Source organism: Fusarium tjaetaba, assembly GCF_013396195.1.
Source record: "Fusarium tjaetaba strain NRRL 66243 chromosome Unknown NRRL66243_c0000169, whole genome shotgun sequence".
In the NCBI taxonomy this organism is placed as follows: domain Eukaryota; kingdom Fungi; phylum Ascomycota; class Sordariomycetes; order Hypocreales; family Nectriaceae; genus Fusarium; species Fusarium tjaetaba.
The window spans coordinates 741-16201 of record NW_023501365.1 but is presented as its reverse complement, the minus strand read 5'-3'; the positions used below and the strand labels follow the sequence as shown (position 1 = coordinate 16201).

The 15461-nt window shown below is 46.1% G+C and overlaps 2 protein-coding genes across 2 annotated transcripts; one reads left to right on the top strand and one right to left on the bottom strand.

Annotated features, from left to right (window-relative positions):
* Window positions 1-4067: 4067 nt before the first annotated feature.
* Window positions 4068-5504, top strand: FTJAE_8099 (uncharacterized protein; the record flags this gene model as incomplete). Its single annotated transcript, XM_037354879.1, has 1 exon — window positions 4068-5504. One exon carries the CDS (start codon window positions 4068-4070, stop codon window positions 5502-5504), a length of 1437 nt encoding a protein of 478 aa, XP_037204826.1.
* Window positions 5505-9812: 4308 nt separating this feature from the next.
* Window positions 9813-14609, bottom strand: FTJAE_8098 (purine and uridine phosphorylase; the record flags this gene model as incomplete). Its single annotated transcript, XM_037354878.1, has 5 exons — window positions 9813-11562; window positions 11611-12421; window positions 12535-13494; window positions 14111-14453; window positions 14517-14609. The coding sequence occupies 5 exons, from the start codon at window positions 14607-14609 to the stop codon at window positions 9813-9815; spliced, it is 3957 nt and encodes a 1318-aa protein (XP_037204825.1).
* Between the last annotated feature and the right edge of the window lie 852 nt (window positions 14610-15461).

The window sequence follows — 15461 nt, the reverse complement described above, 5'->3', positions numbered from 1 at the left end:
AAGCTTTATAAGTATACTAAAGCCTAGCGCCTTCTAAATTAGGTAAAAAGTATATCTTATTTTTCTCTAAATTTTAGCGGTTTTTATAATAGTCTTTTTATTATTATTAAAGCTACCCTGCTCTAGGAATCACAATGCCTGCTCTTTTAGAGGTCTATATAAGACCTAGGTTTTCCTACTTAGGGAACTCCCTTTTCCTTAGAGACTTATTAACTTTTCTATTATATAATATATATTATTAAATTTAGAAAAAATCGCTCTTCTTAATAGACCTACTTTTATCTTATAAATCCTACCCTATAACTACTTATTAATAAGTTATAACCTTTTATCCTCCTAAGAATTTAACCTCTACCCTATCTCTTATAGCTATCTATCCTTTGACCTATAACGAATTTATCGGCTATTTTATTCAAGCCTTAACAATTCATAAATCAGGCGGGGAGCGCACAGAATCTTGAACAAGACAACGAAGCGTCTGAAGTGAGAAGGACAGGAGCAGACGTAAACCAGTCATCTGTTGTCAATCGGAGGGGCAACGCATCTATAAATAGAGCCATATATACAGAGCCCTAGAAGAAATCGAATTGATAGGTAAAATAAACCGATTGAGAAACGATATCTTGCTGTGTGATGATACGTGAGACCCTATGATTGACTCGAGGCTTTTCGGCGTCTTTAACAATAGCTTCATTCTGTTCAACGGCCAAGTTTGACATGCCATAGAGTATAATGCTGGCAGCTGCAACGAACCTCGGGATACCTTCAGTTTTAGCGAGCGGAGCAGCTTTGGTTGAGGTTCAGCTGACCGAGCGGCCATACATATCTCCAGGTGCACTGAAAGTCCCCCGAACCAAGATGAAGATACAACTGCCAGAGACTAGGAGGCGTCCAACTAAGGAATGTAACAAAGGAGAGGCAGGAGGTTTCCTTTCGCCTAAGGAGGCTCCTCCATCTATTCCTACTCTACTAGAAATGTGCAGGATCCCAGCCTTTAGAGATCCCTGTATGATAATAGTTTCTTGTCCCTCTTTCCCACCTTCCGTCCGTAATGGTTGTGGCAAGTTTAGCTGACCATAGCCCCTCTCAAGGTTTCTTAGTCTCGTGGATAACACCAGTAGTATCAACCATCACCTAGAGATACTGCACCGTCTTTCACGTCACCGTTACCGTGGACAAACTGCGAATAGATACCCGCGGCCACAAATAGCTACAAAAGTCCCGTAGCAGAAAGGAAATGAAATAGCCCGGTTTGGTGCTTCTCGTATTATCCGTGAGATGCACAGGGCGGTGTCGTATATACAGAATATGACTATCTTGGATTTCTGTGAAGATGCTGACTTGCGCCACTAGCATAGGATCAGTTAGTTGCATATATCGCAGGAACAATCAGTGAAACGTTTGTAACGTCGCCCAGTAGCCTAGCTCACGAGTGGTTGGGGGGATACCCGCGCCTAGTAGCCATTAATATCGGCAGTACGTTTCATCATGCTTTCAGACCTTTATCGAGAGGTGTGGACGAAAGGTCATCACCAGCTACATTGAAATTTGTGTCCTCTGCATAGCACTTGAAAGCCACTCTTGGACACTCATTGAAGGAAGACCAATAGCCTCGGCCAAATGAAGGATGGAACCACACTCCGGCGAATGTTGATCATGGCCAGAAACATCCTGTCAAGCTCGTTTGGCTCCTGTCGTCCCAGAAATGGGCTCACTTGGACTTTGAGCACTGTAAACTCTGATCAACAAGGAGCGCTCTCGCCGTCAGGCCGTCAAAGGACGGTGCACCAAACTCAACCTGGCGAAACAGCTACCATGAGCTATTCCGCGCTACAGAAAACTCTCAGATAAGAGGTATTCTATCGACAGGTGCTCTAAGATGATTCCCGTCTTTTAACTAAGGTAGGGCAATCTGTATGGCTCTGGGGTAGTGCCAAGAGTTGGAGTACTGGCACCTTAACTTGGCTGCATCTTTATAAAGCTCGCAGATCTAGCGCAGTTGATTGGGTGGCTTGGTACTGACGAAATGTGACAATGTACTCAGGGAGGTCGGCAAGCTCAGCTATTAAGGTCTCAGCCTTCTGTTCTTCAAGGTCAAGTTCTAGAAAAAGGTCTGCCGAATCTTAGCCGGGCCAATTAATAAGTCATAATTATCAAAAGGCTTTAGAGCCTTAGAAAAGGTATACAGGCTTGACAGCGATCAAAGGCCCGGCTTTGTACGAGGATTCAGGCAATATGGGGGATTATAATACAGGCCTTAATTTCTTCCAGGATTGGAAAGGCTGCCAGCACAGCCAGGCTTAAGAACGAGGCAGCAATAAGGAGAACATAATATACAATGCTTGGTATAGGGGACTAACAAGACTGCGGAGATTTATCTCCTGAATAGCGGTTTTTTCCACTACCTGTAGTCATGTATACCACGCGCTTCTATCCAACCCACGAACAGCATCAAGGTAACTTCCCTAAGCCGCTACATCAGAGCATGGCCGCCACCGCGGCCATCCCGTAAATTTTAATCTTCCTAGCCCTCTTAGCGAGTCTACCAGGACTTTCCAAGCTGAGAACGCTGACTTGGTGACGTTTCGCGATGCCGCTGATAAGCCCCGCCTCCGCTTCGACTTTGGCTCCCACGATGCATTAGCGAGTCCGGTCTAACCTGATTGACGGTTGGTTTCTGGCATTCTTTCAAGGTCAATCACGATTCGCCCACCAGTTCAATCGAACCTTGCAGACACTATTCCAGTAAACGCGGAGAAGATATATGTTCAAGATATTGTTTTCGACGTTATCAAGAATGACCCTCCGGCTGGCCGACCCATGGATGCTGTGTGAAATCGGTTCGCATCCTATGGCTTGGAGTAAATGTTGTATTATGAAGTACATCATCGAGCCTAAAGTTTGACCTTGCAATGCGTAATCAGCTCCGTAGCTGCACTATACAGTATATACGATCTAAATGGAGAATGAAGGTATCGTAAGCAAGTTCGGGAGTGTAGAGAGAATTGACTTTCGACAAGTATCCCTTAGCCGGAGCAGCCAGCCGATTTAATAGATTCTAGACAACCGACAGTAGTATCCTAGATAACACAGGCATCAGAGTGACGAGCCTCACCAGGTTTACGGCAATGCTGGCATATTGGCATATCGGGAAGCAAGACTAGGTTCATTGTCTTTATTCCAAGAAACAGCAGAACGGCAAATGATCGAGGAGAATGGAAGATTGCAGGCCCGCGGCACCGACAAGATCTTACAAGGTCGCATAGTGCATTACTAACCTCAAAAGTGACCGACCACTGGGCATCGTTTTTACTTCAGTATCCACAGTATCATGCTCATTGCGCTCCTAAAGGAAGATTCGAAGCAATAATGCAGTACGTCCTGCGGCGAGAAGTCTCATTATCGAGCCGACACGCTTCTGGTCATGACTCACATGTTGTACCCTCAATCTTGGAGATGGTTGCGAGCTTCATCCGGGGTTCGTGGCTCGGTCATGTGCATCCAGCTAAAGGTTGTCAATTTCGATGCCTGGCGGGTTAATTACTGAAGGCCTTCAGCGAAGAGGATGGGTCAGTGGTTGTTGTACCTGAACAAGGGAGGTGCTTCTTCTGGCACTTCAACGGTCGCTCCTCGACGCCGCACTGTTTCTTCACAATAGTATTGGTTGGTCAACTGATTGATTGGTAGTCAAAACCTGGACAAGTCACCAAGGGCATCCAGCGGCTTTAGACGCTCCATCTGAGGGACTGAGCATGGCACGTGAGCTGGGTTGCTGTATGTGCAGAAGGTATTATGGTGACATCTCTCAACCCAAGTATTGCTGCTCAAACTGGCAGTCGATGCTGCATCGCTCCTTACCATGCCCTCGTTCAACGACACTCAAAATGGAGGCCACTTAATCCACAACCAAAGACAGACAAAGACGCAACGGGTAATGGCCCCTATTTATTGAGACAGAGCCATATCATGATACAGAACCGTCAACGTTGTTCCTACCGTGTTGAAAGCAGAAACTGATATAACACTGCGCACGGGAGAATACTCTCTGGGCCCGGGTAACCTTTGGTATGCTTTTAGATGCTTATGCGAATCTCGAGTCCCTCACCGAGCTTCATCGGCAAGTCAAAAATCTGAGCATGCTACAGCAGAAGTTTCACGAGGAAATACTACCCGCAAAGGACTTGCCGAAGGAGTTCTTTATTTCTCTACTCCGCTTCAAGTACTTCTTGGAGCAAACGGCAAAGGGGCCTTTAGACAAGCTCAAAGTAGCTGTTACAGCCTCTCCACCGATGCGGAAATTCTTCGTCCGTGAGCCTCCTGTTGATCCTGACTCAACAAAGATATTTGTAAGGAGTCGCCCGGGATTCAAGACGGAAAAGGTAGAACAACAAATGATTTGGTTGTTACGAACACTGTGGGAAGATGATTATACCATCTTTCTCATTCGCGTGCCTAACGTCGTCGATGAGTTGGAGCGACTGCTACAGGCGGAGCCTAAGGCGGATGCCCTCGTATCGGCCCACGTGGCCAAAATGATCGGTGATTTAGCCATTGTCACACAGAGTCTCAAGCAACTCGAGCTCTATCAGCCATGGGCCCAACAGTTCGAGATGGCTTCGGCTGACCATGTAGAAGACTTCAAAGAGCAGTACAACGCGCTACAGAAACCTATAGCACAGCTTCACGCTGCATTTTTACAAAAGGCCCTGGATAACGCCGCTAGACTTGCGGAGCCGTCAGGTGGCAAATTTACTTACCCATATAACAAACGTCGGACAAAGGAGACAGTAGACGCTTTGCGACAGGCTGAGTCGAATTTAGATATGTTCTGGGCTCAGGTTGACGACATAACAAAAGCTAGAGTTACAGATTTCAAAGATACAGCTCTTTATCGCCTTCTTTCTCAGCCACGCATCTTGAGAAGAACCGCAGAATGGGTTGAACCTACAAAAACAAGAGAAAAAGCTAAACCCGCCCTGGGCCTGGACCCAGATCTTTGGGCCCTCAACCGTCCACTTTCAAACCTGTTCCTGGACCAACCTGCACAAACACCTCAGAGATTCAATGCTCATGACTTTCAGTCCAAGATCAAGATCAAGACCAAGGGTGACCCCTCTGGAACGTCTAACAACGATAACGTGGCACCAACTGATGCCATAAAACCCGAAATTCTCAACGCTCAGCCAGTATTTTCCGTCGATGTTCGAGCATTGAAGGTGTTTCGCACTTTATTCTTTAACCCCGAGGTAACATCGACGCCTGGCTCCATTTCATGGAGCGACTTTCTCTATGCAATGGCCTCTGTAGGTTTCCAGATTGAGAAGCTCTATGGCTCTGTCTGGCAGTTTTCTCCTACAATTTTAGATATTGAGCGAGGGATTCACTTTCATGAGCCCCATCCAAAAGGCAAGATTCCTTTTGAAGTCGCTCGACGGCACGGGCGAAGATTGACACGGGCTTATGGCTGGTTCGGGGGCATGTTTATGCTCAAGGAGAAGCAATAAAGGCCACTCATCATATATGTGGCCCTGGCAAAGAGTGTTCATCTCAGCTGGTCCTTCCTACAGATCTGACTGGAGATTTTCATACATGGATGAGTTTTGGTTCAGCTAAGCTTGGTACCACTGGACCCAGTACCTTTTACCTTGCTACGTTGTGGTAACTGTTCGGAGTATAATGAATCTACTGTTTGTGAATTTCTTGCTCTCTATTATTGCAGGCATTCCACTATTTTCTCTATCATCTGGCATGTCCGATGCGTTCAGCAACTGGGCCATACTCATAAGTAATAAACCATGGCGAGAATGTAACCTACAGGATACGCTTCAGGCGGGCCTCCACGGATCTGAAACTGAACATTTCACAAATATCTTCATAGATCCAACCACTTTCCCCATCAACTGAAGCGATTGAGAATGGTGTGCACTCAAAAGAAGTCTTGTGAGCAATTTTCACAGGGGTCGTGCCTTTTGCACTCACAAGTGGAAAGCTTGCTACTAGGGCTCGTCGAGATCATTATCACTCTCCAATCAGACTGCTCTGTTCAAGACTTGAGGCACATAGAGATCAATTGTGCGTAGAGAAAGATCGGTGGAAGTCTCGTTAACCCTACTGGAAATACATGACTAACAACCAGGAAAGTCCTTCGGAAGCTGTTCCCCCCCGATTGCCTTAATCCACTGACTTGCTTCATGGTCACCCCGTAATCTTTGCCAAAACTGTCACAAAGTCTTCCGTGGTAGTTGATATTAGAGAATCAGCATCTGTAGTCGAAAGATCACCTCAACGCGGTAGTGTTGGTCATTGCACTCGATTGTGACATATTTCCGCACCGGGTGCGGAAAACCATAAGCAGTGCATATGCCGGTGGAGCTAAAGCAGTCGAGCCTTGGCTAGGGCGGTCCATCGACCCTCTTATGGGGGTAAGACTGTTTAGCCAAATGTTTGTAAAGGAATACCGCATTGTTTCTGGATAGCTGACGTGCATCTTCATTAGTAGGCCCTCGAGGCACGAACTTGAGTCGTCCACCAAGGCATTCAGCAAGGACACTTTCGGCATCTTGAGTCATGTGAATGGCTCTATGGCAGGTAATGTCCAATTCGAAGGGTTGAAGTTCCATGATTGGTGGTTAAGGTAGCAGTTAGAGCAGATTTGTAACGATATGCATGTTAATAGAGATAAGTACTTGACTTGCACAAACTGTTTTTGTGATTACTGAGGTGATCCCTTTCTTTAAATGCACAAAAGTCAATCAACATCTGGATCGTGGGAGCTCAACATCACCCATGTCATCCCAGTCACAGCTATACCAAGCCCTAACCGCTTAGAGTGTCGAGCCGTATGCAACTCTTGACCTCTGCCAACTTCAGAATCATGTCGTGGACCGCTTACCTTGCCTTGAACAGAGCTATCAAGTCCTCTCCAACCCATAGGGATCTGCCGAAGCCAGTGCTGAGGTCTAAGGGTCATGACAGAGCTGGCGCTATTCCCTCGACAATACAAATCACAACGGATCTACCAAGATGTTGGTAATATGATTGGTTTTACGATTTGAATCTTATTGGATGCGGCGGTGATTGTTTGTTTCATCGATCATCACACCCACTTGTTGCCGAATTAGCAAAGGTTCTCCTAAGGCAGGATGAAACAGCAGAGAACAGACCAAAGTCAGGCAGGGGTTATGCAGCAACACAGGTACATCCTGCACCTTTTCTGGCTGTTTGACCAGGATTCAAGTTCTATTCAGAGATTGGGTGCTTGGCCCGGGGAGACTGGAGTTAAGCTGGCAGGTAACGCACCATTCCCAAGTAGTGCCAAGTTGATAAACTAGAGCGCCACAACGCCCCGGTCGAGTCACAAGGTAGGGTTGTTGGTTATAGTTAAAGATAGGTGCTTGCTCTGCCGTATGGGACTTACTATCTATAGTTGCGCTTATCTAGCTCGAAGACTTTAGGGAAAATCACATACGAAGTGAGAAGAATCGCCATCTCAAGTTGGCCATTGGGCTCAGTGGAAGAGAGAGCCAAGCGGCAGCCCATATGATCGGATCAGAAAATTAGCTCATTCTCCAGAACCCTGTTAGCTGCCAGCTATCCTCTCCCAGTAAGGTCATTGATATGATTTCCCCCAAAACAGTACGCAACCGGCTACAAGGTTATTGTGGTGTTGACTTCGACGCAAGCTTCCCCAAAAGGGTCTAGCTGCACTCGTCAACAACGGTTCTCACTCATTTCCCGCTAGCGGAATTGGCTGATTGCGGGGTAATGTCTGGGCTTGTGTACCCATCGCCTGGCAACTCCCAGCCTGTCAGGGCTGCTTAAAGTCGTCAGAAGGAGTGGTGCAGTCACAGACGCTTAGCTGCTATCTATCGGATAGGTCACTATTAGATGGGCAGGTTTGGAAGTGTAATAGCATTACTCCTTAACCCTTCTTCCTTAAAGGAGCCTGGAATATATCATTGATATTGATCTAGTGGAGAGAACCATTGGGCAAAATACCCCTCTGTATTGTATGTCGGAACCAGGCAAACCTCGCAGGAGATTTTCTCAACCAATAATGCAACAAGGAGGGGTCAGCTTGATGCCGAACTCAGACTCTAGACATTATCTCTGTGCAATCCCCCTCAATCAGAAACAGGTGCCCTGTGGGAACTTGTTCACTCCACACATACACTGCCCCTTCGCGTCACGAGGCTCCGAACTGTACCTAAGACAGCAACGCTGTTGAAAGCCACAACCTTGGCAGTCGGAATAAGTACAGCATGGGCTCCCTCCAAAGACCTGGCGCTCTCGACATCTTTTTTCATCAGCCGGATCCATTGACACAGTGTCGTTTGCCATTGCAATGCCGACAATAAACGAAAGGGCAAGAATCGAGAGCTTCATGGTCTATATAAAGTCAGTACTCCCTCATTTAATGCAGCCTAGGTAAGTGGCTGGATAACTGACTGGTAATCTATTTCGACTACTTTAATGCGTTAGCTAAAGATACTTGTTTCTGTCGAGCTTAGTCCAGCAAGCAGATATAAAGGGACCAGAGTGACTTACTGGAGATGGATGAGTATTATTAAAGGTTGATGGATGAGGGTTGCTAAAGACTTCTAAACTCGAGGAGGAGAAAGCTCTTTATATGCTTTTCAAAAACAGTTTTATCTTCTTTATATAAGGGATAGTAGTAAGGGAACTTATTAATAAATAGTTCTAAGACAAATATAACTTATCTGTCTCATTAACAGCAATGTAAAAGCAAGCCTATTTCCTACTGCTATCCTCTGTAAAAAAAAAAAAGAAACTTCTAAATTGTATAGTAAATGTAAGGGAAATCTTAAGGACTTTTTTATTTAAGGGAGGAGGGTGTTTAAGACTTATAGTCGGGCCGAAACCATTCAGCTGATATTCCTAAAAATCATTGTCTCAGCTCTTGTATTCCCAGCCCCTAGATATTCGTGAGTTAATTATCAGCCTGTCTCAGCTCTTAGGGTTAATATTTCACGGCCTGTTATCGGCCCGAATATCTATAGAAAATTAATTATACAATTAAGTATTAGGGCTAGCATTGTCAGTTATACCTTATGCCAGACTTAGTACACCAGCCTATTTCAGTCACCTAAATAGTTCAAGCGGCTATACATAAGTGTGAAACAAAACTACTATATATCACAAGGAAGAGGCTTTAAAATATTCCCAATATCTCGGGAAAAGGACAAAGCAAGTGGCTTATGCAAAAGTGGGAAGATCCTTTCTACATGCAGATGTAAGTAGTTTCACTAAGTAATGCAGCTCCCTAGTTATTAAGGGGTAATACCAGAAAGTCAATTAGGGCTGTGACATGCCGAGACATTGTTAGGATGAGACCTTGGGAGATTCCCTTTAGTTCCAGAGTCATAATCTTAGAGCTACACTTCCTTGTACATTGTCCCGTCCAATATTTATCTCAACCAGGCTTGCCTGTCCTTTCTTCCTCTAGACATATCCCTGTCCATAGCAAAGTCACGCAGTACTCTCTCTTAGCCAAGTTAACTATCTCTTAAGATACTCACCCTCTGGTCCCTAAGAGGCCCTATAAGATTCTGTATAAAGTGGTTCTTAATGTAAGTCGTGACCTCTTTAGGTTACCAGATGAGGTGCTATATCCACATATAACTATACCTAAAGAAGAAACTTAATATATATATATATCCAGCTATAGAGGCACCATTTTGGTATTCACTCAGTGAGGGCGTGTATAACTATAGGTAGACATTAATGAAAGTCAGACTTAAAACTGATGTAGTAGAGAATAAGAGCTTAAATCTGGGTAGCAGTATAGCCATCTAAATCCGCTGTGTCTTAGTAAGAACGGCAGCAGGCACTGTACCATCATCTTGATGCATCCGCTTGAGACTTGAAAATTCCTTTTGAGTGGTGAAGGTATCTGTAAGGAGCGATTTCCACTTGAATGTTCCTTTTGGGACAGTGTTGGAAAAGGCGAGAGAGGGAGCTTTGCTTGGTGGGCCTCGATTGGGCTTACGTCTTCTTGCCAGGCAATCGGACACCTCCTCTAGAGCGCGATCCACTGCACATGCCAGTGGATCGTGGTTCAAGCTACTTTTGAAGAGAAACTTCTTGCTATTCTCAAGTATAATCTTGATAATTTCCGGATCTCCATGTCTAGCAACACGCGATTGCCGCGTTTGTCGGCGGAGACCTTTCAAGTCGATACTCTTGCTATGATGGAGAAGTAGCAGAAGGATGGGAATGTGGCGATAACAAGCTGCATATTCCAGTGGTGTCTCGCCCTGATCATCGTTCGAGTCGACTTGAGCGCCGTACTTGAGAAGTAGCTGGACCATTGCCTGATTCCCCCATCTGCATGCTCTCGACAGCGGCGATTGTCCACCCCCATACATAAGCGCCGGGTTGGCCCTAGCCCCATTTTCTAGGAGTAACCGGACCGTGGTGATGTGATCCCTGGCGACTGCATACCATAGCGGTGTGTAGGGACCATCTCCATCCCAGTTAACATTGGAACCTGCCTCGAGAAGTAGACGAATCACACGGTCATGTCCCTTCTCAGACGCATAACACAGTGGGGTCCGCCGGAAATCATCCTCTGTGTCAGTCTTGACGCCGTTTGCAAGCAATAGTTTCACACACCCTTCTTGCCCATAAGCAGCCGCTAACGACAGCGGAGTATTTCCTCCTTTATCCTGCAAGTCAGCCTTTGCACCACTGTCGAGAAGCAGGTTCATAACAGCCTCTTGACCAGTTCGAGCTGCATAGAATATTGCTGTTCGACCGTAGCCCTCCTTGAGTTCCACATAGTTCGTAAGGAGTAAAGTTCGTGCTTCTGCTGTGGCCCCAAAGAAGGATGCAAGATGCAGCCCCCTTGCCCTTCTGTGGATATTTCGACCTTCCTCAAATGACATTATAGCCAATTCGGGTCTCATACATACTTGGGCTGAGGATTCTACATTTGGACCTGACTCAAGAAAGTCAATGACTCCTTCACAGATAGTTGCGGCATTTCGAGCATGGAAAGCCCAGTTGTTTGCAGCGTAGAGATACAGCGGAGCTCGTTTTTTGAAGTCTGCGTCAATTTCACAACACCCGCTTTTAAAAGCCCGGAAACTCAAATAGGTAACACAGGTTGTTGTGATATAGTTTTCAGCTTTCGGAAACCAGGTCGTCTGCGTCTTCTCAAAGTATTCCTGTGTCGTGTAATGGGCTAGTCGGATAATGCCGTCACTTTCATCAATCGTGACGAGTCCAATACAAACGTGCACCATGAGACTTGTGTCATGTAACGCAGCCATGTCGACCTCGTCGGTGCCCACCTCGACAGCAAGGGCGTGCCGAAGCTCTTCAACAGTAAGTGGTCTCTTTGCGCAGGTGATCCATGACAGAACTTGCATAGCTAAGTCTTTGTGGCCTTGCAACTGGCCCCTTACTCGCTCCATGGCTATCTCGTATGCGTGGTAGTATGCATCTGAGCCGCTTGGTAGTTGATTAAGAGCCTTACGGACGGCGGCGACTGAAGTCTTGTCACGTAGAGAGTCAAGATGTAGCTGGGCCAGAAGGAACCTAAACATTTCAGCATTGCAATCTTGTATTTAACAAGAGATATCTTACATTCCTTGCACCGAGCGTACTATTTGGCTTGTAATATCTTCTTCAAGGCCTTGTTGGCCGAAGAACTCGGGCAATTGCGGCATTCGACCGCGGACGAACATGCGGACATCATCGTCTGTAGCACGTACTTCGAGAGAAGCACAATTCGTAAATAGACGTGTGACATCGGGTATTGGCCTAGAAGTGGCGAAGATGTTGATTTGACACTTTGATTGCAGATCAAAGATCTCGCTTAGAAACCTTGTCCGAGTGCCATCAGATGTGCGACACTCATCGAGAGCATCGATGAGGACGAAGACTCTTGAAAAGCGTTCAGCGACCCACAGGAGGGCACTTGAGATGGACTCCAACGAGAGCCGTGATCCCGCTCTGTGGAGTGATTCAACGCTTTCTGGTATAGTTTTTAGACCTTGTAGAAGTTGCTTTAGAACGCTCGCCAGAAGCTCCCTGGCGGTTTGCTCTTCTCGGCGCCGAAAGTTGCAATAAACATATGCAATACCAATATTGCTGTAATCTACAAACTGTGTTTTCAAGCTGTCGATAACGATCGAGGTGAGAATTGTTTTGCCAGCGCCTGGGATACCCGGACAGAAGAGAGTCTGATTAGGGCTATCCCGCCAGTTGCAGAATTCTGGTGAATTCAGAAGCCATTGGCCAGTTCCTGGCTGCCGTCTCCCAATGTTGTCGCACTGGAATAGACTATAATCAGCCAGGGTCAGCCATTCTAATAACTCTTTGTGTTGTTGGGTTAGATGGTGTCGAATAATTGTGTCAGCCTTTTTGGATGTAGCTGTGACCTCGTTCTGTAAGTCTATCATTGTTATAACATGTTAGCTGTTGCCTTACTCAGAGAGTCAGATATGCCAAGTATATGAGTTGGTTGTGTCATTCATTCTTCTTGGTTATTAATAAAGCTGAACTAACCAGACAAAACCTCACTGATCTTCTTCTCAGCTTCTGCCTTATTCGGATGGATCTGACTGAGAAGGTCCTTAGCGTATGCAGCAGCCGCCATCGCTGCGTAGCCTTGCCAATTGTCGTTCTTATGTGTATCGGCATAGTCGCAGATGCCACGGATCACCAGGCACGGAAAGTGGTTCACCAGGCCAGCTGCTTCTGTTTCGAAGCAAAGGACACCTTTCTCCGCAAGCTCATTACGGATTATAGCGTTCTTCATTAGCTTGTTCGATGATGCGATAAGACCGTAGTGGATCGCCGGATTATCCTCGTCGTTGGTCCTTTCGGCGCGGAATTTGAGGCTCGATGGGTCGTTGCCGCAAAGGTCGCAGTTGGGCGCGTCATCCGGCTGGTGAAGCACGGTAGGTTGGTACAGTCGATCAGTGATTCCCAGAGGCCGTCTATAGTTTTTGCGTAATCTTGGTTTTTTGTCTAAAATATCGTTGATGGATCGTTCAAGCTGATGCCCGTCGACCTTATGTTCAGCCCTAAGTGCCACAATAGCTGTTCGCAGAATTGTAGGCGGTTGATTGAGAAATCCTGACTCTTGGAATCGTTGGTTCTGTATGACCTTTCCGTGATCAAAATTGAATACGCCGCCGTATTTTCCATTTCCAGAAGCACTGACGACGATATCCCCAAGACGAATATCATGCTTCGGGCTAGGCGCACCGCCACCAATGCCAACCATCAAGCCAATCCTAATATTAGGAAAGCTATGGAGCATGTCTCGTGCCACGCTGGCAGCAGGTGCTATGCCATATTCTCCGTGAGGGAGGATGGCGATCACAGTATTATGTTTCCCGATCTTGCCCAGAGTATAGATATTATTATCGTTTGTGGATACAGATTCTGGCGGGGCATGCGTTTCGTCGAGGAACGCTTTCGCAGCAACGTATTCAATATAAAGGGCGCAAATCCAGCCCACTATATAGTCGTGAGGGTTAGACATGACAGGCAATATTTTGCCGGTATCTTTGCGATGAAAATTTAAAGCATTTTTGTGACTCTGAACCCGGCTCCCAGCGCAGCCTGATTTCGTCAGGCATTAACTTCCCCTCCTCACTTGTTCCGTAAGCGCCTAGGCAACAACTATAAAAGGGCGAATGGAGACAACCCGATTGGACTGCAAGACTTGGCCGTAAATGTACTAGCTTTTTCAGAAGGCTTATTATATCTCTCGATTTCTAAAGCAGCCAGTTTCGATATCTCTATATACCAGCTTTTACAGCATTAATTCATTTAAGCAGCTAAACACTGGGGATTAGCAGGAGTTATATTAATTAGTGAAAAACAGTGGAGACTCAAGGCAGGACTATTAAATTGTAATACTTCTATACTATTAAGTACTTAAGGATTTAATAAAGCTAATAAAGATAAGAAATATTAAATATAGCCTTAAAATATAAGCTGTAATTACCTACTGGAGGTAGTTTACTATAATTCTATTTAAAACTGGCAACTAAATATAGGGTAATAGTTAGTATACTTATTCAGTCAGTATGCTTATTTACTATATTGTTTTTTATTATATGGAAAATACTTTTAATTTCTGGTTGAAGGAATGACAGGATCATCTCCCAGATCTCCTTCGGCAAGGAGACAGCACTGAGATGACGGACAGTGCCTCTCGAGATGCTGTTGGCTCTGGCCCTGAGCTGGTTGACGCGGCTGTCCACTTCTCTTCCCATTACCCTCAGACTGGCTGTGGCGCGAGATTTGCGTTCAAGAGCTTGTGCTAAGCTTGGGGAGATTGCAACGCCACAGTCTTCAGCGTTCTCTCGTGAGGCATCGCGGTTCGCACTGCCATCGCCCAAAGCAGCCAAAGCTTGGTCATGGTCATCGCACCCCACTAGGCGAGTGCACTCAACATCCAGACTTTCTATCTGAGACCTAAGCGCGTCGGCCTCGCGTAGTTGATCGTATGTCTCTTAGAGGTTGAGATTGACGGCGCTGGACCAGGCGCGGATCTGGCTGTCGATATCGTCCATCTGCTTGAGAGATGGGGCTATGTTGACGACAGGAATCGTGTTTCGTGACATGATAGATCCCCCTGACGATAGCTCATGTAATATGTCTCCCGATGGGGAAAAGATATGTACTCTGTGATTGGCTTGGGATAAGCAGAATCAACTCATTCTATGTGCTATTAGGTAGGCCATGACCTGATTAGAGCGACCACTGCGTTTAAGTACACCCACTGAGAAACCCTTGGCCGTACCTGATTATGTTTTAAAACTGGTTCTGTTATACGATGTACTTATTGAGCTACTACCAGGAAACTAAGACTATAACACCCAATAAGGCACAGCGCCATGTCTCAAGGTTCAGAGGCCCTGCTGCTAATTTGCTCAGTGATTGGTAACTAGACGACATAACCACTTATAATTCAACAACCGCACTTGAATTTCCGCTGATTTTACTCCGCCCCAAAAGTTAAAAGGTGTTGCCGTCAATGATGTGGCCTATATTGCAAGCCACTAGCGGTTTCTACCATTACATCCCTGGCTAACCAGTACCAACCCTAGCTGGAGCTCGGCAGCTGAACCAGGATTTGCCGGCTGAAGTTACAGGCAGACCCAGCGCAGATCCCTAGTGACTAAATTGCGTCCTATTTCACCAACCAGTGGAATTCAACCTGAAACAATGTAAAGATCCGAGTCCCATATCGGTGAGCGACGGCGGTCAAGGGAAACCGTCTAAAGGAGGCATCCAGAGTCACTTCGCTAAACGCGTCAGCTTTCGAATCCCCATACCGAGCGTGGAAATTTCGTTCTTGTAACTTCATCTTATTGGCTGACTGATCACGCAAAATTGGTCAGGTCGCATTTATCATGGCAAGTAACCATAACGCTGCACATCTATATAAATGCCGATGACTGCTTGAAGGCTTG